The following is a 20,220-nucleotide window of genomic DNA, read 5'->3' on the forward strand; positions in this document are numbered from 1 at the left end:
CTGCTGTAGCGCGCCAGTTCCCTCCACGGAAAACAGCTGCCCCGACCCCCGCAGCCTAGCGACCCCGGGACTTCCCGGGCCGGCGGGCTGCAAGTGGGCGCCGGGCCGCCCCGGGCCGCGTCCGGGGGAGGGGGTCGCCGGGCCCTCGGGGGGGCGGACAGGGCGGGGCGCCCGCCGCGTCCAGGTCCGCCCGGGGGCGGGGCCTGCGGGCCTCCTCCGCGGCTGGCGGGCTGGAGGGCGGGGCGGGCGGAGCGGGGCGGGGCGGGGCGCGGGCGCCCGTGGGCCGCAGCTGGATAAAAGGGCCCCAGGGTGCCCCAGGAGGCCCGTTAGCGCTGCCCGGCCGCGGAGCCCTGGCCCCAGCCCCGCAACGTCGCACTCCAGCTGGTGAGCCCCTGCCTGGCCCCTGGCCAGGTCTGTTTCTCACTGTCCTGCCTGTCTGTCCGACTTCTGTCTCTCTGGGGGTCAGCAAGTCTCTGAGGGTTCCTGAAGGCTGGGAATGGCAGGCGTGGGGGGTCCCATGAACAGTTAGCCTAGACCCCTAGTCGCTCCCCAACCTGCTGCCAATGTAAGTGACCGAGTTGGTGAGCTTGGCCCCATGGCCGCCCAGGGTGGTGCGTCGTGGCCTCGGGGTGCCTGCGTGTCTTGTTTGTGGACACGCTGCGTGTAGTGTAGCCATTTCTCTGGCCTCTCCCGGGGCAGGGTAGGGGGAGGCAGGGGAAGGGACAGGTGGGTTCAGACGTCATTCCTGTGACAGGGTTCAAAGAGGCAGGGTGGAGCCGGGCTCTCTGAAAAAAACAGACCAAAACTGAGTATGCTGGGGGTCGGGGGGAGACTGGGGACAGAGATGGAGGGTGGGCAGAGGGCTTCAAACTCTACATGTCCTATGCCTGGACAGGTGGATATTTGCTGGCACTGTGTCAGGTCACCACAATCAGTGGTCCCAGGGAGGCAATCAGGGCTGAGAGGGGAAACCCCACCCCCTCCTCAAAGAGCTAGAGAGAAGAGGCTTCCAGTGATTCCGGAACCTGGTTCCCACCAGGACAGCACCCCAGCGCTCTTTCCTGAATACCCTTGGGCACTTCCAGCCTCTCTAGCAAGGCCAGGTCAAGCCAGGTGCCAGAGTCCCCTGGCAGCACCTGGATCAGGTGCCTCTCTCCTCCAACCTGGCAGGATCCTGGATCTGCCACTTGGTTGCACTCAGCGCTGGCATCCAGCCCAATGCCCTCACACCACGGCTGGGTCATAAATCAACCAGCAACAGGGTGGAATTTCATTCATCTCCCTGCCTCCCTTCCTTCTTCCCCTGCTCCCGTGTCCATCTCTCTCCTGACTGGGAACCTGGCACTGGAGCCAGGCTGCCTGGGTTTGAATCCTGGCTGGGCAAGTTACTTAGCTTCTCTGGACCTCGTGTCCTCACCTATAAAGTGGAGATAAGTATTCAATAAATATTTTTAAATGTATAATAAACTTATTGTGATTAGCCTGCCCTCCTCCTCAGCCTCACTCTAGCCCTTTCTCCTTCACTTTGGAAAAGATCCACTTTTGAGGCTGTTTCCTTCTCTGAGGGAGGCTTCTCAGCCTGGTCCTCTTTTTGCTCAGCTCTCCGGGAGCAGTTATGGGAGACACTCCCCTGGGTTGTGGAGACAGGAAGCAAAGACACCAAGTGCTAGGAAGGTGGGGGTCCGGGCAGGGGACTTAATGGAGGGGGTGACGTTTGAACTGGGTGTGGAAAGATGTGTAGGAATTTAACAATCTGAGATTGAGGGAAGGGGTACCCCAAGTAGAAGGAACAGTGAGAGCAAATGCTTGGAGGCTGGGAACTGAAGGATGTGTTTGGGGAATGTGAGAAGACAAGTGTGATGTGAGCGAAAGCTGCAGTGGGCAGGAGGGCTGGGAAGTGGGCTCTCCCTGCATATGACTCGGTTCCTGCTACCGCCCATCCACCTCCTGGGCGGCTTTCATAGAAGGGAGCTGATCTAGCACCAGGATTCTTCAGCAGAAGGCCACCCCTGTCCCCACGGAGGCCCCTTGGAGGGGAGGGGGCCTGTAGGCCCAGGAGTGTCCACAGCCTCTAATAAGACCTCCACAGTACTCTGGGGATGTCAGCCACAGCTACACAACTGACCTGCCCAGCCCACCCCCTGGCCCATATCGTAGATGGGGGACCTCTAGTGCCACCCCCTCATTTTAGAGGTGTTGCACCTGAGTCTCAGAGGAAAGCATCTGAATCATGTCACCTAATTTGGTGGCAGAATGAGGAGCATCCTGACTGCTGCTGACAGGGAGCGGGGTCATCTCTCAGGCCAGACCCAATGTGACCCCTGGGTCCTACCAGCTGGTGGGCCCTGAGCCCAATCTTTCTATCCTCTCATGTCATCTGGGGGAGGTCTCTATCCACAGTGACTTCGGTTTGGCTCAGTCACTAGCTGTCCACCTCCTCCTTAGGGGTGCAGGGAGGAGGGAATGGGAACATCCCAAGCAGCAGAGAGCCTTCTGCATGTGGTGACAGCCAGCAGGGAGCCTCCCCCGGCTCCTGAGTGGGGAGGGACATGAAGAAAACAGTGCTTAAGTCTGAGAAGGAAGTGTCGCAAAGAAGGGTAGCAGTACTGGGGACTTGATGTTGAGTTGGGAACGCGGCCTTCATTCCTTCTTTATCCAAAGAGAGGCTGGGACCAACCTAGACCAATGGTTCTGTAGTAGCTGTTTCAGTTGCTGTTAATAATAGCTGTCAGATGAGAGCTTGCTCTTCTAAGGGCTTAACGTGTATTCATTCATTTGATCTTCACAAGAATCGCACCCCCATTTTATAGAGGGGATAAACTCCATGAGAAAACTAAATCACTTGAGATTGAGAAACTAAATCACCTGCCCAAGACCACCCAGAAACCAATTGGTGGAGGCGGGACGTGAACTCAGGCAGCCTGACTCCCAGTCTGCACGCCTAAGCGCAGTGCTATGCCACCTTGCACCCACGCATCTGCAGATATCTACGGGGTGCCACCTACATACCTGGCACTGCTCTGGGCACTGGGGGCACAATACAAAGTCCCTGTTCCCGTGGAGCTTCGTTCCTGAGCTCATCATGTGCACTTCTAGGAGCCCACTGCCCCCAGCCCTGGGCTCACCAAAGCAGGCGGCTTGGTAGCTGAAGTGGGTGGGACTGGGTGCGGCCAGGAATAAGGACCGATTCTCAGCCAGAAACCAGCTTGTGGGGAAGGGAATGGCAGGGGGCCCTGACGCTCCCTACCGAGACTGACCAGCTAAGGAATCCCCCTAAGAATAGCAGTGGCCATGGGAGAAAGAGGGAGTCTCCCCAGAATGAGCCCTTTTAAGCCTCAAGCACCGAAGAGAAGCCAAGGACCCGACTTTCTCCCTCCACTTCCAGGCCAGCCTCAGCTTCCCGTCAGCAGTAGAGCTGGCCGTGGAGGAGCTTCGGCACTGGTGGCTGCAGATGCTCTAACAGCTCCAACCAGGGATGGCCGTCCTCTGTGCTCATCCCAACCCTGCTCCTAGGAGCAAGGCTGCTAGTGTATGAGGGGGAGCCCCCAACTCGTCCCCTGTAAGGACCCAGAGAGCATATGACAACAGCTCCCTGGAGATGGGAGCCCTCTTCTGTGTGTGGTCACTGCCTAAAACCCTCCCAGGGCCCTTTACTTCCTACAGGATGAAGGGCAAACCCTCTGCACGGTGCACAAGGCCCTTGATCATCGGGCCCCAGCCCGTCCCTCCACCTCAGTCCCCTCCAGGCCCCCAATACTGCAGTACAGGGTTAAGAAAGGGCACTCCCTGCTCTTGCACAAACTCACCTCTTTCCCTGTTTCCCTCTTTCCTCATCCTGTTCTCTCTAGCTGGAATTCCCCTTCTCTGAAGGGGAATAAGAGAACTCTTATTCATCCAACAAGGCCCTGGTTAAGTGTCCCTTCTCTGATTCCTCATCTCTGAGCTTCGTGAGGGCAGACAGTAGTGTCTGATGTGTTCACTTCTGTGTCCCAGCACCTGGCCTAATAGTTGGCCTGAAGCAAATATTTCAGAAATGTTCGTTGACTCAATGTACAAATTATGCATGTAGGTGGACCTAGAGGTGGAGCTTGCTGTGTGGCTTGGGCAAGTCTCTTAAACTCTCTAGGTCCCAATTCCTTATGTCTAGAGTCAGGAAGTTGATCCAAATACCCTCTATCTCCTCCAGCTCGGACAGTCTAGCCCTTGGGGGCTCCCCATGACTCCCACCTTCTACATATAAGACGACATCAAAAATGGCTGTTCATTGAGCACTGGCCGTGTGGCAGGCTCGTGATAAGCACTTTATGTAGGCACTTTACATCCATACTTTAGTCAACACTCACAACAATCCTGGGAGATAAGGATTACTACCCCCACTTTACAGATGAGGAGACTGAGGCTCGGGAAGGCTAAACTTCAACTTCCTCAAGGTCATATGGCCAAGGAATGGTGGGTTTGAACCAGATCGACTAATCTCAGAGCCCAGACCCAATCCATGCCACCACACACACACACACACACACACACGCACACGCTCTCGGAGGGACCTGTGCTACCCTTTGTCTCTGCTAGCAGAAGAGACCCGAGGTCAGGGGTAGACGTGGTCATCATTGTCACATTTACTCGTTCCCAGGTGCCTTGACCCCAGCAGCCCTTGGAGTCACCACAATGTGGTCCCTACCAGCTGCCTTCCCTCCTCTCCTGCTGCTTCTGCTGCTGGGCCAGACCCCTCCCAGCAGGCTGCAGTCACTGAGCACCATGAAGCTACGGCTGGTGGGCCCAGGGAGCAGGCCGGAGGAGGGCCGCCTGGAGGTGCTGCACCAGGGCCAGTGGGGCACCGTGTGTGATGACGACTTTGCGCTTCAGGAGGCCACGGTGGCCTGCCGCCAGCTGGGCTTTGAAGCCGCCTTGACCTGGGCCCACAGCGCCAAGTATGGCCCAGGGGAGGGTGAGTGACCGGTGCTCCCCTGCAGGATGACGAGGAGATGGTAGCGGGCTTCTCTCAGGGGCTGGGCTCCCTGAGGCTCCAATAGAACCTGTCACGTTCCCACCAGTCCTTTGATACCCAGCTCAAGTGACCACCTCTGTGAGGCATTTCCTGAGTGCTCCAGCTGCAAATGACCTGTCCTACTCTCCCATTCTCACTTGCAGTGAGGCCACCACCATCACCACCATCACTACCACTCAACTCTCAGTTCCTTGAATATAGCAATCACACACAATGGGTGCTCAGCAAATGCTGTTGAGTGAATGACTAGATGGATGAATGAGGGAACAGGTAGATCTAATTAACAGACCTACCTGGCATTTTCCAAAAGCAGATTCTATGGGACCTGAGGCCAAGAGGAGACACTAGGCAGGGATGTAGATACCAAGCTTCCAGGAGAACCAACTCCTCTCTCCACCCCCATTTTCTACTCAGGCTTTGGAAGAGGAATGTTGATAACTGTGGGGTCCTATCCAGGAGGTAGAGCCCGTGACTTGCCTCTCTGTGCCTGTCCCTGAGCATCACTCATCCCCTCCCACACAGGACCCATCTGGCTGGACAACGTTCACTGTGTGGGGACAGAGAGCTCCCTGGACCAGTGCAGGTCTAATGGCTGGGGCGTCAGTGACTGCAGCCACTCGGAGGACGTCGGGGTGGTGTGCCACCCGCAGCGCCAGCGTGGCTACCTTTCTGAGAGGGTCTCCAATGCCCTTGGGCCCCAGGTGAGAAGGCCGTTCAGGCCCCGGCCTGAGCTGAGGAGGGGGTCAGGGGACAGAGGGCGTCCAGGTGGCGAGCCTGGAGGAGGAAGGAGAAGAAAGGGAGCAGAGCGCGGGCTGTGGCCCTGAGGCCTGCTTGTGGCCTGGAGCAGGTGCACGGGTAGAGGGCCCCAGCTTGAGAAAGGGCGGGCAGGGAATCAGAGGCTGGGTCTGCCGGAATCACTGAAGCTGCTCCCCACGAGGGAGGCAGCAGCAGGTAGGGCTTGCCTCAGCCACAAGGCCCGGCCACAGTTGCTGTCTCTTCCTGGCACAGACAGCTCCAAGCTAAGAACAGCCCAAGCCGAACAGTAGGAGCAGGCAGGGCAGGTCTCTCGACTCTACCCTCTGCTGCCAGACGGCCTCAGCCTGAGGACAGCTGGCCGTGGCCCACTGAACGGGGCAGGCCCTGACAGGGGGCTTCGCACCGGTCTAAGTCATCCAGGGTTAGGGCGGGGGTCTCGTGGGCCAGAGGATCCTGCTGGTGGTCTCAGGCAGCTGGTCTGTGCCCATCCTCTGCCCTCCCCAGGGTGGCGTGAAGAAGGCCCCCTTGTGCCTGGTGGAAGCCTCCCAGACTCCAAGGGCTCCCATCCTGGCCCCAGGAGAGCATGGCTCTGCTTGGTTCTCCTGGAGTTGAGGAAAGGACCCTAAACAAACCGAGCTTCTGCCTCCTACTCACTGTGTGGCTTTCAGCAAATGCCTCCCCATCATCCCCAAGGACCGAGCCACGTGGCCTCTGTTTCCTGGCCCGTCCCATGAGGGCGCTGGGTGGGGTGATCTCTAAGTGCTCCGAGCCCCAGCTTTCCCACGTGAAGACCTGCAGCGGGCTCAGCGGGGGCAGGAATCCTGGGGCCCACGGTGACCACGCGTCCCGCAGGGCCGGCGGCTGGAGGAGGTGCGGCTCAAGCCCATCCTTGCCAGTGCCAAGAGGCAGAGCCTGGTGACCGAGGGAGCTGTGGAGGTGAAGTACGAGGGCCACTGGCGGCAGGTGTGTGACCAGGGCTGGACCGGGAACAACAGCAGGGTGGTGTGCGGGATGCTGGGCTTCCCCAGCGAGGCGCCTGTCGTCAGCCACCACTACAGGTAGGAGGACGGCTGGCTGGAGGGCCGCGCGGAAGGCGGGGTTGTGGAAGCGTCTGAGTGTGTGTGTGTGCGCGCGCGTGCACGTGTCTGTGTGTGATGTGGGACCTTGGAGACTGCAGTGAGATTGGCAGGAGTAGTGTCTGTGGGAGGACATTCAGTGGGTGTTGGGATTGGGAGGGAAACAGGCCCGGTGGAGCAATGTGCCTGGGTTTCCTGGGTTATGGATCCCTCAGTAATTAAGACAAGAGTGAGGATGAACTTGGAGACCCTGGGAAGTTTCTAGAAACAATCAGAAAATAAACATCCTACTTGCCAATCAGATAAAAAGAATTGACTATAGTGCAGAGTACTCCCCAAATGAAATGTAAATAAATGTAAAATTGTGTCCCTGATTAAAAAATTAGACCTAACTAGTAAAGATACAGTGCTGCTCGCAAGTACAGATGGCCTGGGTTCTGGTCTAAGCTTTGCCAACAACGAGCTGTGGGCCTTGGTATGGCATCTGGGCCTCAATTATCCAATCCGCAGGGAACTGTCTGAACTTTGTCTCAGTGAATTTCCTCAACTGCGATCCAAGCCAGGCTCTGACTGGGTTGCGTCCAAGCCAGGCGTGGGGTGGGGCGGCATTTGGGAGAGGGAACATAAAAATATTCTGTCAGAAACGTGACAGAACTGTCCCAAGACTGCATTAGCCTGTAAACGATGACGAGTCATAGTTCTACCAGCTCCGTCAGTGAAAACTTCGTATGTTTCTCATCAAGGGATAAACCTCCCACGAAACATCTGAGTCATCTACCCTTGCCCATCCCCAATCACTTTTAGTTGGTCTGTCCCGTGTCTCTGACTTAGATGACCCTGGTTTCCAAGGCCAGCCACGTGGCCCCATCCTTGGGGATGACTGGGAGCTGGGCCCCTGACTCCCTGCTGCCCGGTAATTGCACATCTGGGCCTGGCTGGCTTGCCTACCTCCCCTGAGGAGGGCAGCCCTGATTATAGCCTCAGTATCTCTGCCTGGGCAGCTCCCACCAGAAAGGCCTTCAACTTCCACCTGTCCCCAGAGGACTTTCCCCAGGGCCCCTTTTCTCCGGTTGCCCCCTGAAGGCTGACCTTCATCTGGACTGGGGGAAGGGCGAGCTTGGAGCTGCCTGCCCCAGGGCAGCCCGGTGCAGAAGAGACACCCACTTTGGGCTTAGTCAAGGGAACTTGCTCGCCCTGCTTTCCTTCCCTGTAAAATGGAGATCATCGTTATCTGTGGGGTGGCCACTCCACTGTGGTGAAGCTCAGCATTGAAGTAAGATTAATGAACAAGTTTGCAAACTGAGTCTAGTACAGACTCAAGGATAAGTATGGAGAGGCAGGGTGACGGCGGGTAGGACTTCTGCACCCACTCGACTCCCCGCCTGTTTGTTCCCATCCAGGAAAGTCTGGAATTCGAAGATGAAGGATCCCAAGTCTAGGTAAGGAGCAGCACCCTCAGGGGAGGGTGCAAAGGGGTGTGGCATGAAGGGCCTGCTTCCCCTCCCTTCTCCTCCCCTCCAGTCCCCTCTCCCCTCCCCAGTGCCTTGGCCTCCCTGAGTCCTGAGCACAGCCCTCAACCCCTCCCCTGCCCTCAGTCTCCCTTGTCTTCCAGACTGAAGAGCCTGACAAAGAAGAATTCCTTCTGGATCCACCGGGTCAACTGCCTGGGAACAGAGCCCCACATGGCCAACTGCCAGGTGCAGGTGGCACCAGCCCAGGGCAAGCTGCGGCCGGCCTGCCCGGGGGGCATGCACGCTGTGGTCAGCTGTGTGGCAGGGCCCCGCTTCCGCCCTCTGAAGGAGAAGCCCGGGAGCAAGGAGTCCTGGGCAGAGGTGGGTCCCATGCAGGCCTGGAGGCACAGGCCCCACCCCACGGGGAGGCGCTGATGGGGAGGCAGGGGAGGAGCGGCGAACCACCCCTATCAAGGGGGCATCAGTTCAGACCGGGAGGAGGAGAGCAACTCACAGGACGTAGAACTTTGGGATTTACTTAAAAGGGACAGTTATAACCCTACCGTAAATGGAAAGCTGACAACTGTAATTACATTGTAGCTACATCCCATTGAGGGCCGAAGGTATGGAGCCCGAGCCTGGCCCTTCGTCATAAAAAGCAATGAGCAGGTGCTGGTAGGCACTGGGGCAGGGCAGCACCATGTGAGGGGGTCTCCTCGATGAAATCGGAGCAGGCGGGAGGCCATTAGAACGGAAGTGACTTGCCCACTGTGCGTTTCATTGACACATGTCCCCACAGGTCTCTAAAATCATTTCACAGATCTGCTGTGGAAGTGTTGCTCTGGGTTCAGCCCCAAAGGACAAAGCAGCAGTGAGGCTGGGCAAGAGGAAGGGACTCGCCTAGTGAGCAGCTGGCAGGCTGTGAAGCCCAGGGACCCCCAACTCCTAAGGCTCTTTCGTTAGGGCTGGAATTTGTGATTACTGTGGCCGCTCTTTGTCACCGAGGAAGGGGGAGGTCGAGAAAGAGCTTATTCAGAGGAATAGCCACAGAAGTCAGAACTCCAGGCCTTGGCGCTGCCTGTCCTGAAGGGGCTCTGCCGGGGGTGTAGCCCCCACCCCTGCCTCCTCGGCCCTCCCTGAGGCCGGGTTTTCTCCCAGCAGGAGACGAGGGTGCGCCTCCGCTCGGGGGCCCAGGTGGGCGAGGGCCGGGTGGAGGTGCTCAGGAACCGCCGGTGGGGCACGGTCTGCGACCACGGGTGGAACCTCATCTCCGCCAGCGTCGTGTGTCGTCAGCTCGGCTTCGGCTCTGCTCGGGAGGCCCTCTTTGGGGCCCAGCTGGGCCAAGGTGAGCGAGGAGGCCTGGGGTGGGGTGGGAGAGCCTGGATGTGCCACCGGTCCACCCTCTGGTGGTCCTGGGGTGCCAGGGCCCAGGCCGGTTCTCCCCTTCTGTGGAGGGGGAGCCGCAGGTGTGGGGTTGCAGAGATGGACCTCCCATGGCCTCTCTCCCTCCCTTCTGCAGCGCTGGGGCCCATCCACCTGAGTGAGGTGCGCTGCGGGGGCTATGAGCGGACCCTCAGTGACTGCCCCTCCCTGGAAGGCTCCCAGAGTGGTTGCCAGCATGACAATGATGCTGCCGTGAGGTGCAACATCCCTAACTTGGGCTTCCAGGATCAGGTGAGCCCCGAGCTAGCCTGGGACACTGCTTGGAGCCAGTGGGGAGCGGTTCACGAGAGCCTGCCTGGAGCCAGCCTGGAATGCCCTCTCCTCTGGGAGTCTCCCCTGGCCTGGACTACTTCCCCTCAGGGCCAGGTTCTAGCCTTCAGAGTTGTCAGAATATCAGTGGGACTCTTCAGGTGCATGGGCTCTCCCACCCCACCCTCTCAGGTCCCCTGTGAAGCTGAGAGAGACGGTGCCTAGGGCAGAGGGCCACAGGATGTCAGCACCCGGGAGTGGCACTGGGAGGCTGGGTGGGGTGGTCAGAGTTCAAGGGTCACGCTAACATGGACTGTGGGCAAGTCTCTCGCCTCAGACCTTGGTTCTTTTCTGTAAAATGGGGTCAGCTGTCCCATAGGGTCATTGTGAATGAGACGATAGCTATGAAAGCCCTTGGCAATAGGCACACTGTCATCAGTGGTAGGATTTCAGGTAGCAGGAGGGCAAGTACCAGAGTGAGAGCCCCAGGTGCAGGCACCCAGTCAGATTTCTCGAGCGGGCAGGAACGTTAGGGACTATCTGATAAAACGTCCTCACTTTACAGAGAAGACTAAGCCAGAGAAGGGGAGTGTCACGTCCAGGGCTGCAGGTTTCCAGGCCGGCGGCGCCCCCCCCACCTCACACACTCCTGACCGTTGCAGGTGCGCTTGGCTGGCGGACGCAGCCCCGAGGAGGGGGTGGTGGAGGTGCAGGTGGACGTGAATGGGGTCCAGCGCTGGGGGGCCGTGTGCAGCGACCACTGGGGCCTCAGCGAAGCCATGGTGGCCTGCCGACAGCTTGGTCTGGGCTTTGCCAACCATGCCATCAAGGTAGGTCCTTGCTGTGCTCCAAAACTTCCTGTGCTAAAGCTGCTGACCCTTCATTCATTCACTCAACAGTTAATTATGAGTGAAACCATGTGCCAATATAATGCTGGGTGCTGGGATACTGTGGTGAACAGGACACACAGTTCCTGCCTAACGGAGCAGTCAGTCGCCACATACAGTCAAGTGAGGGATGCAGTCATTCATAAAACGTTCACACAACAGGCACATAATTGTGTCTGTAGGAAAAATGAATAGAAGTGAGCCAGACGAGGTGGGGGAGGAATAAAGAGCCCATGCAAAGACCTTGTGGCCGGAGAACGCTTGACTCTGTTGAGGAAATCAGGGGCCGGGGGTGGAGTGCGGCTATCAAGAGGGAGTGGTGTGAAGCGCCAGGGTGAAGGAGGAGACGGGCCACACCATTCAAAGCCCGCAGTGCAGACTTTTAAAAGATTTCTTCCTTGCTGTGCGGCAAACAGTTGGGGTGGAGATTAACATGAGTACAGAGAAACACTATTGCAGTAGCCCAGCTGAGAATGGTGCTGGCTTGGACCCGGGGAAACAAGTGGATAGATTCCAAAGATATCAAGGAAACAAAATCAAGAGGCCTGGGGCATGGCTGCCATGGAGAAACCTCTTCAACTTCGCCCACACTGGCCTGCCAGGCAATACTGGGCATACTTCACTCGGGAGAACTGGGCTCAACCCCGAGCACAACCGACCATCTAGGGTTGTATGAAGAACAGCTGGGGAAATGGGACAGGCCTGCGTGAACAGGAAGGGAACAGGACCTTCCTCTTCAAACAGCTGAGGTCTGCCGTCAGGGAGAGTGATGGCAACAGGGCCAGCGGTGGAAGCCATAGCAGTGGATTTTTGCCTTGACACGTGGAAGGCATTTCTAATACCAGAGGGGTCCAGAGTAGCATCACTAAAGATTTCAGGCCAAGGCTGGGCACAGCCTGGTGTGGGTGGTCTGATGGGGTCCAAGCCTCAGATGGGAGTCAGGTGACTCTAAGAGCACATCTCAGCCCTGACTGGGTGATGCTGGCTGTTTTCTTAGGACACCTGGTACTGGCAGGGGACGCCGGGGGCCGGAGAAGTGGTGATGAGCGGGGTGCACTGCTCAGGCACAGAGCTGGCCTTGCAGCAGTGCCAAAGGCACGGGCCGGTGCACTGCTCCCACGGTGCAGGGCACTTCTCAGCCGGAGTCTCCTGCACAGACAGTGAGTAACGGGAGGGGCCGGTGGGACAGGCTGGCCCGGGCTCCCCTAATTTTGCAAGCCCACACCTCCTGTCCTCAGGGAGGGCCCTGAGTGCTGGTCCCAGCTCCAAGGCCAGCAGGGTTAAGGGGTGGAAGGAGGGCTGGATGCAGAACACCAGCTCTGCCATTTACCACGTGTGGGGCCAAATCACCTGCCACACGGGGATACAAACCCTGCCCTGCCCATCTCATGGAGTTACTGTGAGAATTACTGTGAGTTACTGTGAGAATATGTGAAAATGTAAGGATACACAACAGTGTTTTCCAATCGTTGCATCATGACCAATAGTTTATAAAAACAGGATAGAAAACAATGATGTGATACATTTAGTAAGGGTAATATTTTTCTCTTGGAATTATTTATGTGTGTCACATTAAATATATTTCTTACTACAGTCTGTAGTAAGAAAAGAGTTTGAAAACTGTTGTAGAGGGTGTGGAAATGTGAGGACACATGGGGCCTACGGTGAGCTGTGGGACTTACCCAAAAGACTTTAGGTCAAGACCATTTTGAGGCATCGGTCTGCCCCACACCGCCAGATTCTTGGGGTAGAAGCATCTGTTTGACATCTGCCAACCTGGTCTGGGCCAGGATAACCGTATCCAGTCCAAAGGCTGCAGGCTGCCACCAACCTGAGTGGCCACTTGACCTTCTTCCCAGCCAGGCTTCAATGCCCAGACATCCTTAACTCTTGTCAGCGAGCTCTAGGGCTTCCTCTCTGTCCAGCGCACGCTGGAAGAGCGCCAGCCCTTACAGCACACCCTGCCCTGCAGGGCGATGGGGCTTGCTCCCAGCACACTGGGGCCTGCTCCCCTGTCTCTCCCCTCCCAGGAACATGTACCCCTCTGTCCTTCCTAAATGCATTTGATGCTTCACAACGGCTGAGCACAGACAGCCAGCCTGCCATCTCTGTGGTCATCCCCATTCCTCCTCTGTCATTTTTCTCCCTTCTTTCTTGCCTTTACCCTCTCTTCTTCTCTCTGAAAGCACTCTTTTCCCTCAGGAATTCTGGGGTCTGTCAGTGGGCATACCCTTAGCTCTCTCCAAAATATGCCTCAGGAATTCCAAGAGCATTTAGTGGTAGTACAGACACCATCCAGCAAATAAGCTCCCACCCTCGACGCCCGTGTTCCCATCTCACCATCGTCAGTGCAAGCCTCACCCATATGATAGCTCTGCCCCAAATCTAAAGTGTAACCCAGTTTTTGCATGAACAAACATTGAGAATTGGCAAATTTCTCTCTTGACGTTACATGCAAAAGCTGTGCACTTCCTCATTTCTGTGCTGACACAGTGAGGGACAACACGCTGGCCTCTGAGGAGGGTAAGAGCCCCCGTGACAGGAAGGGAACGGGAGAGGCACTGAGCAGCTTACGGAGACACAGGCTCTAGCATGTTGGATTTTTACGCACCAGAATGTCCACGATGCCTCAGAGGAGAATGCACAGGATGCCCTGGTACGAACACCCCTGATAGCAACCAGGGTAGAACAGGACCCTTGGAAGAAGCACAGGCTTAGGAACTGCGGCAGAATGCACCGGAACGGTAGAACCCAGGGGCAGACTCGGTGCTTAACCCTTCCAGCTCTCCAGCCCTCTCCCTCTGCCCCTCGCATTGCTGGAACTGAGGCCCAGAGAAAGAGTGAGCTGAGGTAACAAGCTAGGGGTCAGCAGAGCTTACTGCGGGGTTATATGAGCTAGGCTACAGAGGCACTTATGGGCTGAAACGCATTCTACAGAAGAAATACTAGCTTACATCAACCGCATGCTTACCGTGGGCCAACCATGATCTAAGCACGTTACAGGTACTATCACACTAATCTTCTTCTTCTTCTCCCCGTCATCCAGATGAGGAAAATGAAAGACAAAAGGCTGAGCAAGTCCCAGAGCTAGTTAATGATGTAACTAAAAACCAAGCCAAGAGAGGAACCCAGGCAGTCTGGCCCCAAAGCCAGCAAGCTTAGGCTAAGGTGATAGAGCTTTCCTGCTATTAGAGCTCACATCTCCTGACTCCTAAACCGCCCTACTCTTCCGGCGCCTCCAAAAGAGCTTAGTCTGGAGGCAAGGCTGTCCCCTAGGCCAGGGAGCCAAACCGGCTGCCTTCCTAGCCTCTGGGTCTCCACCGTGCCCAGGTGCTGCAGACCTCGTGCTGAATGCCCAGCTAGTGCAGGAGACGGCCTACCTGGAGGACCGCCCGCTCAGCCAGCTGTACTGTGCCCATGAAGAGAACTGCCTCTCCCGGTCCGCTGACCGCATGGACTGGCCCTACGGACACCGGCGCCTCTTGCGCTTCTCCTCACAGATCCACAACCTGGGCCGGGCCGACTTTCGTCCCAAGACAGGACGCCACAGCTGGATTTGGCACCAGTGCCACAGGTTAGTGCCTGCTTAGGCCTTGGCTCTAGGGGAACAAAACCAGGGTCCAGGGAGCCAACCGGTGTGGTCTCTTACGGGCAAGCCTTCCTGGGAGGGGCGTGCGCTCTGGGAAAGAGCCTTCCTTCCTAGACGCCTCACTGGCCTTGCCTCCGGGAGGCAGTGAGGAATCCCAGGAGCATCAACCTGCCCTCTCCATCACTCCGTCGGCTGCCCAGGAGGTACCCACATGTCCATCTCCACCACAGTGTCCAACAGAGCAGTCCTTGCCAGCAGAGCTGGTCTCTGTTAGAATGATAGTGGACAATTTTTCTGTTGGCCCTGAGGCCTTGTCTTTAAAAGCCAGGTGAAGTGGGGACTCCTAGAAACCTGGAGACCCAAAATAGCCATCCCATCCAGGATGCTGGCTGTGCAGAAAAAGCTAGCTGGTTTCTGCAGCAGCAAAGCGAGGCCCGCAAGGAAGAGCTGCTGGCGCTGGAAGGAGACAATGAGTGTTCTTTCCTATCAGGAGCCTCCAGCCCAGACAGAAGGAGAGATGATGTCTGTGACAAAGGCAGAATGGAAAAGGGTGTTTTTTTCCTTCAGGACACAGCCGTGGGTGGGGAAAGCTGAGAAGAACAGGCAGTGACTTTGGGACTTGGCCTTGCTGAGAAAATAAGTACCTTTCCCGGCAGCATGAAGAGCTGTCATTAGAACTGGAAACAGTGGTAGCAATTTGGGCCCAGGCTGGCAGGGAGCAGAGGAAGCATCCCTCCTCACTCAGCAACTCGGCTCCTGGGCTGGTCCCTGGACGTGTCTCTTCTTTCCACCTGCAGGCCTCAGGCCTTGTAGCCAGGCAGCCTCCTGGAGCTTTGACCTCTCCTCACCCGGGTGAGACCCTAGGTGATGAGGGCAGCTGTCTTGCTGCCTGGCAGGGGTGCCAGGAAAGTAGGCCACGGGTCACACTCATCTTGGGTTTGAGGGGGAGAAGGGCACTGCCCTGCTATTGTAACGTTCCTCTCTGGGTAAGGATGGGGCCTAGTGCCTCAGCCTTCCCTACCAGCTCCTCTGTGAGGACCCTCTCCTGTTGCTGCTGGCCCGACAGCTCTGCCCCTTCTGCAGGCACTACCACAGCATTGAGGTCTTCACCCACTATGACCTGCTCACTCTCAATGGCTCCAAGGTGGCTGAGGGGCACAAGGCCAGCTTCTGTCTAGAGGACACAAGTTGCCCTACAGGTATGTGGTTTCCTGTCGGCATATCCTCCTGTTAGATTCCTCGGCCCCTTTGGGCTCAGGATCCCCTCTGCCCTGCTTAACAGCCTCAGGCAGCTGGAGACTCCAGCCTGGCAACAGTCAGCACTCAAGGCGACTCAAAAAGATCAATTTCTTACCCTCTCTACTTCCTCTGCATTCCCAACATACTGTACCACTTTTGAAATGCTTAACGCTTTCTCTTTTGGATAATAGTTGCAGACCTGTTTCACTTCTAAGTCCTTTGGGACTTAGCATGGATTGATTGTCTGACTCCTATTCGCACACCCACAGTTCCTAGCCCTTAGAAATGGCATGGTAAAACACTGGCTCTCCTCAGGGTTGTATGGGCAAATGAATTAGCGTAGTAGGGCTGGAATCTTCTAATCACATTTCCTAGGCCAACAGGAATTTCCACTAGTGCATCCAAAGAAATAATCTCTGTCACAGATGGGCTTTGCTATGGTGCTGGATTCATGCTTAGTAGGAATTCTGGCTCCAACAGGCAAGATATTTAGCTGAAGCCCAGGCCCCTAGTCTGACTGCATTTAATTGGCAATTCAGGGACTCAATAACTGTCAGCACCCTCCATTACAGGAATGCAGAGGCGCTACGCATGTGCCAACTTTGGGGAACAGGGAGTGACCGTTGGCTGCTGGGACACCTACCGACATGACATTGATTGCCAGTGGGTGGATATCACAGACGTGGGCCCTGGGGATTATATCTTCCAGGTAAGTGAGCTTAGGGATTCCCCACAGGAGGTCCATTTCTTCCAGATGTTCCAAAAGCTCCCTGAGGTCAAATGAAGAAAGAGAGCTTCATAAATAGGATCTCTGCCAGGTCTGGCGCTTGAAGGAGCTACACCGTAGGGGAAGGGATCAGAATCCAGGACCTAGGTTTGAGTCCTGATTCAGTGAACAAGGGGCACGTCACAACTCAGTCCCCATCTATAAAATAAGGACCTTACTGCCTCCTTCCTGGGGTGGCTGTAAGGGTTAATGAAGAAGACGAGCACAGTTTGCAAGACAACAAATGTAAAGGATGTCACAGCCACTGTCAACTCAGAAGCCCAGTCACCTGTTTTCAGCTGGCCCATCTCTCACCCCAGGTGGTTGTGAACCCCAAGCTCGAGGTGGCAGAGTCCGATTTCTCGAACAACGTGATGCGGTGCCGCTGCAAATACGACGGGCAACGGGTCTGGCTGCACGACTGCCGCACAGGTGACCGCGGGCCACCGTGAGACCAGCCCCATGCGAGCTCGGGGAGCTGGAAGACCCTGTGTCCCTGTGTGTGACTTCAGTGTGTGTACAAGGCTGGGGAGGGGACAGAGATGAATTGCCTTTGACAACTTCATAGAAGTTCATAGATTTCTGGAACAAGCTGCATCAGCCCCATCCAGTAACTATTCCTACATCCCTCTTTGTCCTTAAGGTTGTTTGGATTGTAATCTCAGTCTGCCATCTGTCCTGGAATCTTTCCTGTTACTTCAGGCCATGTCAGGATTTCCCCTTTCCAGCCTGTTCTTTCTCCCCTTCCTTTCATAGGGTCTTTCTTAGTTGCCTCCATCCCAGGCTGACTGCCTCACAGGCAAACGTAGAAGTCCCCCGGATCCGTGTTGCTACCGCCAGCCCTGATCACTGCTTACAGGACGCAGACCACGGAGAACAGGGCTCAGGACACTTGCAGGATTGGTAATTTCAGGCAAAGAAGCAACAATCCAGTGGGGAGCAGAGTAAGGAGGTGGCTGCCTCACTTGCCTGTACAGAAAGGAAGCAGTTCCTCTACCTTAGAGTTTAAAGTGCTTGTATTTGCTGTGGGGTGTGTGCAGTCACTCCCACGCTTTGCACACAGAGGGTGGGGCAGGTGTGTTCATTTAGTCCGCAAACATTTATTAAGACCTACCTCTGTGTTGAGCACTGCCAGGCACTAGGAGCAGAAATAGGAGTAACAGGCAGAGCTAAGTGTCAGGTAGCGTAAGCAGACACGCAAGTGGGTAACCCCAGTCCTACTGGGTACCCCAGAGCACTGTGAACCACTGCTGAGCAAGCAGAGCGCCCTCCGAGCAACCACCTGGAGGCCAGCCGGGGTTTCGCAGAGGAAGGGACATCTGAGCTGGCTGCAAGGAGAGGCACAGGCCAGAGAGGGGACGAGGAGAAGGCGCATAGGATTTGGCTTCAGAGGGCTTCACTGGGCAGCAAATCCAGTTCCACCACCTTCTGGCTTTAAGACAGTCAGGAAATCTCCTCCTCAGAAGCTGTCTCTTTTGTAAAATAGGGCTATGCAGTCACACCTACTAGAGCTCTTTGCAGCGAGGGTTACGGTGGCTCCTGCTGAGAGAATGGACTTGATCCCGTGGGCTTCTGGGAACCACTAACAAATTTCAGCCAAGGAGGCAGGGAGATCAGATCAGATTTTCAAAAGATAACTCTGGCAACAGATGGAAGACAGTGAGAAGAGGAATATAAGGATTTGAAAATCGTGAGACTGCGTAGATGCTGCTGCCATTAAGTGAGACAGGAGCGTGAGCGAGATCAGGGGTTGGAACCTAAGGCTGCCGGCGTGGAGGCACAGTCTCCGTGATGCTGCGGGCAGGCTGCAAGGGGGCCAGGGCAGCAAGGAAGGAAAGAACACTACGCAGCTCTGACCCCTCCAGGGTCCTTGCAGGAAACACAGGGCACACTCAGGTGAGAGTAGGAGGTTATTTAACGAGAGGACTACACTGAGGTGTGAGTAGGACTAAGGAGATGAGGAGTGTTGAGACGTCCAGGGATAAGCAAAAGTGGAATGTTGTTATCACCTTGGGCTTGAAGGGGCAAAGTGTGTCCTGGAGCCAGGCGAGCGCTAGCACTGAGGAGGAGGGAGCAGCGGGCAGGAGACCATCACTGCACAAAGAGGGGAAGAAATGCCCTGGCCTCTCTCCTTCCATCCTCTAATCTCGTGCTGTTTCTTCCCAGTGACCTACATCAGTCGGCAGTCTCTAGGGGTCAGGTCTCCAGGGCATGAGAGAACAAGAAGGGTAGAGCATGAACCTGGGGAGGGGCGAGGGAGAGTGGCCAGCACAACCCTTCCCACTCAAATCCCTGCAGCTTCGCATCTGTTGGCATCCATTTCCATAAAACGGATTGTTTGTGCCCACGACTAACCTGATGGAAAGGCTGAGCTGGGCAGGATGTCTTGGTGTTTGTGACGTTGTCAGGGAGGGGATGAGACTCCGGTCAGGTCGACGACTTACCTGCCCTCCTCTGGTCCGCAGGGGACGCACACCGAGCTAACACAGAGCACTCCCCGGAACAGGAGCAGCGTCTCAGGAACAACCTCATCTGAAGGCACCCCTGCGCACCCCCAGCTGCTGCCCACACACCAGATACCTCAGCTTATTGGAGCCATGCCCTTCACAGAGCCCTAACTCAGAGGGTAAGGGGCCAGTGCCAAGGGGCACCAAGAACCAGCTCAGGAAGCCTTCTGATGGCAAGATCACCACACCAGGGCGGCACTGCTCCCTCAGGATGGCTCTGGGTCTATCCCCTGAGGGCCTTTGGTCTCTGGACTATGGCCTTTGGGCTTTGTTCAGCTGAGCTCCTCTTCCATAGGAGACCCAGTCCTTCCCGGATCTTGCCCCAGAGTTCATGGTTCAAGAGCTATCAGTTCCTTAGGAATGGACTGTGGCCCAGTCCCCCATCTAAATGGTGCTTTGCAAATGTCTTGGAGGAGGACCGAAATACACAGGAGGAGAGGTCAGCTCTCTGCTAGGAGCTCTGTGCAACACAACTTGTATCAAAGTCACAACTGGCAAAGAAGCTGGTGACTTCAGTCCCTTGCTTGATAGGTCCGCATTTAGGATTCAGCTACCATACTCTCTAAGAGTCTGTTCTTTAGTGCCCTTACCTTTATCCTACTGCACATATGGGTGTTTCTAATACCCTGGAAGCTTAGGCCTCAGGCATCCCCTTATCTCCTGACGGGCCCAAACCACCAGTTACCGAGTGCTTGAGACGGGGCAAGATTCACAGGAGTGGCCAGATATGGCCTTCCCGCAGAGCAGCAAGAGGAGGCCGAACAGAAAGAGTCCCGGGGTGCTGTGGACCCCAGCTGCTGCCAGGCCCTCTGCCAAGGGAAGAACACTTGTCCTGACCCCGGCAGGCAAGGTCACTGTGCGCCTCAGGACCGGCCTAAAGGTCGGGTCCCCCAGGCTTCTGGAGTGAATTTTGCATTGAATAAAGTTTTGCAGTGGAAAGAACATGGGTCAAACAGGCCGCTCATCTCTGCAGGAAAAAGAAGACAGGTCTGGTAGAGTGGAGGACAGGAGACTACGGAGAGGTCAGAAGGGGAACATTTAATTTAGTTAAGGACTAAACCTAGGAAAGGCCACCATCCCTGCTTGACCTGGCTGTTGGCAGGCCCTTGCTCAGATGGTATAAAATCCCATGGTCTTCCTGGACATGATTCTTAATCCTGTCTCCACTAAGACACACTTGAGAGATGATCCTTACAGGTCTGATGCCCTAATGCCAATAAAGGTTGCTCACTATGGACTGCTACAAAGA

General features: G+C 56.1%; 1 protein-coding gene across 6 annotated transcripts; it reads left to right on the plus strand.

The window, feature by feature from the left end:
- The first annotated feature begins 281 nt into the window (after nucleotides 1–281).
- LOXL4 (lysyl oxidase like 4) lies at nucleotides 282–20,220 on the plus strand. Of its 6 annotated transcripts, XR_004522449.2 has the most exons (16): nucleotides 282–384; nucleotides 4,634–4,948; nucleotides 5,531–5,709; nucleotides 6,617–6,822; nucleotides 8,241–8,279; nucleotides 8,453–8,672; nucleotides 9,453–9,636; nucleotides 9,811–9,965; nucleotides 10,646–10,813; nucleotides 11,868–12,030; nucleotides 14,201–14,444; nucleotides 15,543–15,658; nucleotides 16,271–16,407; nucleotides 16,785–16,896; nucleotides 17,221–17,367; nucleotides 18,930–19,068. XR_004522449.2 is itself a non-coding variant. In XM_033841621.2 (15 exons), exons 2-15 carry the CDS (start codon nucleotides 4,669–4,671, stop codon nucleotides 18,998–19,000), a joined length of 2,274 nt encoding a protein of 757 aa, XP_033697512.1. In that variant the 5' UTR covers nucleotides 282–384; nucleotides 4,634–4,668; the 3' UTR covers nucleotides 19,001–20,220. The 6 variants fall into 6 exon arrangements, 5 of the variants coding, with proteins under 5 accessions (XP_033697512.1, XP_073650200.1, XP_033697513.1 ...); XM_033841621.2 differs by lacking the exon at nucleotides 17,221–17,367 and having other exon boundaries at nucleotides 18,930–20,220; XM_073794099.1 differs by lacking the exon at nucleotides 17,221–17,367 and having other exon boundaries at nucleotides 16,785–16,962; nucleotides 18,930–19,030.

This window comes from Tursiops truncatus, chromosome 16, assembly GCF_011762595.2.
Source record: "Tursiops truncatus isolate mTurTru1 chromosome 16, mTurTru1.mat.Y, whole genome shotgun sequence".
Lineage (NCBI taxonomy): Eukaryota > Metazoa > Chordata > Mammalia > Artiodactyla > Delphinidae > Tursiops > Tursiops truncatus.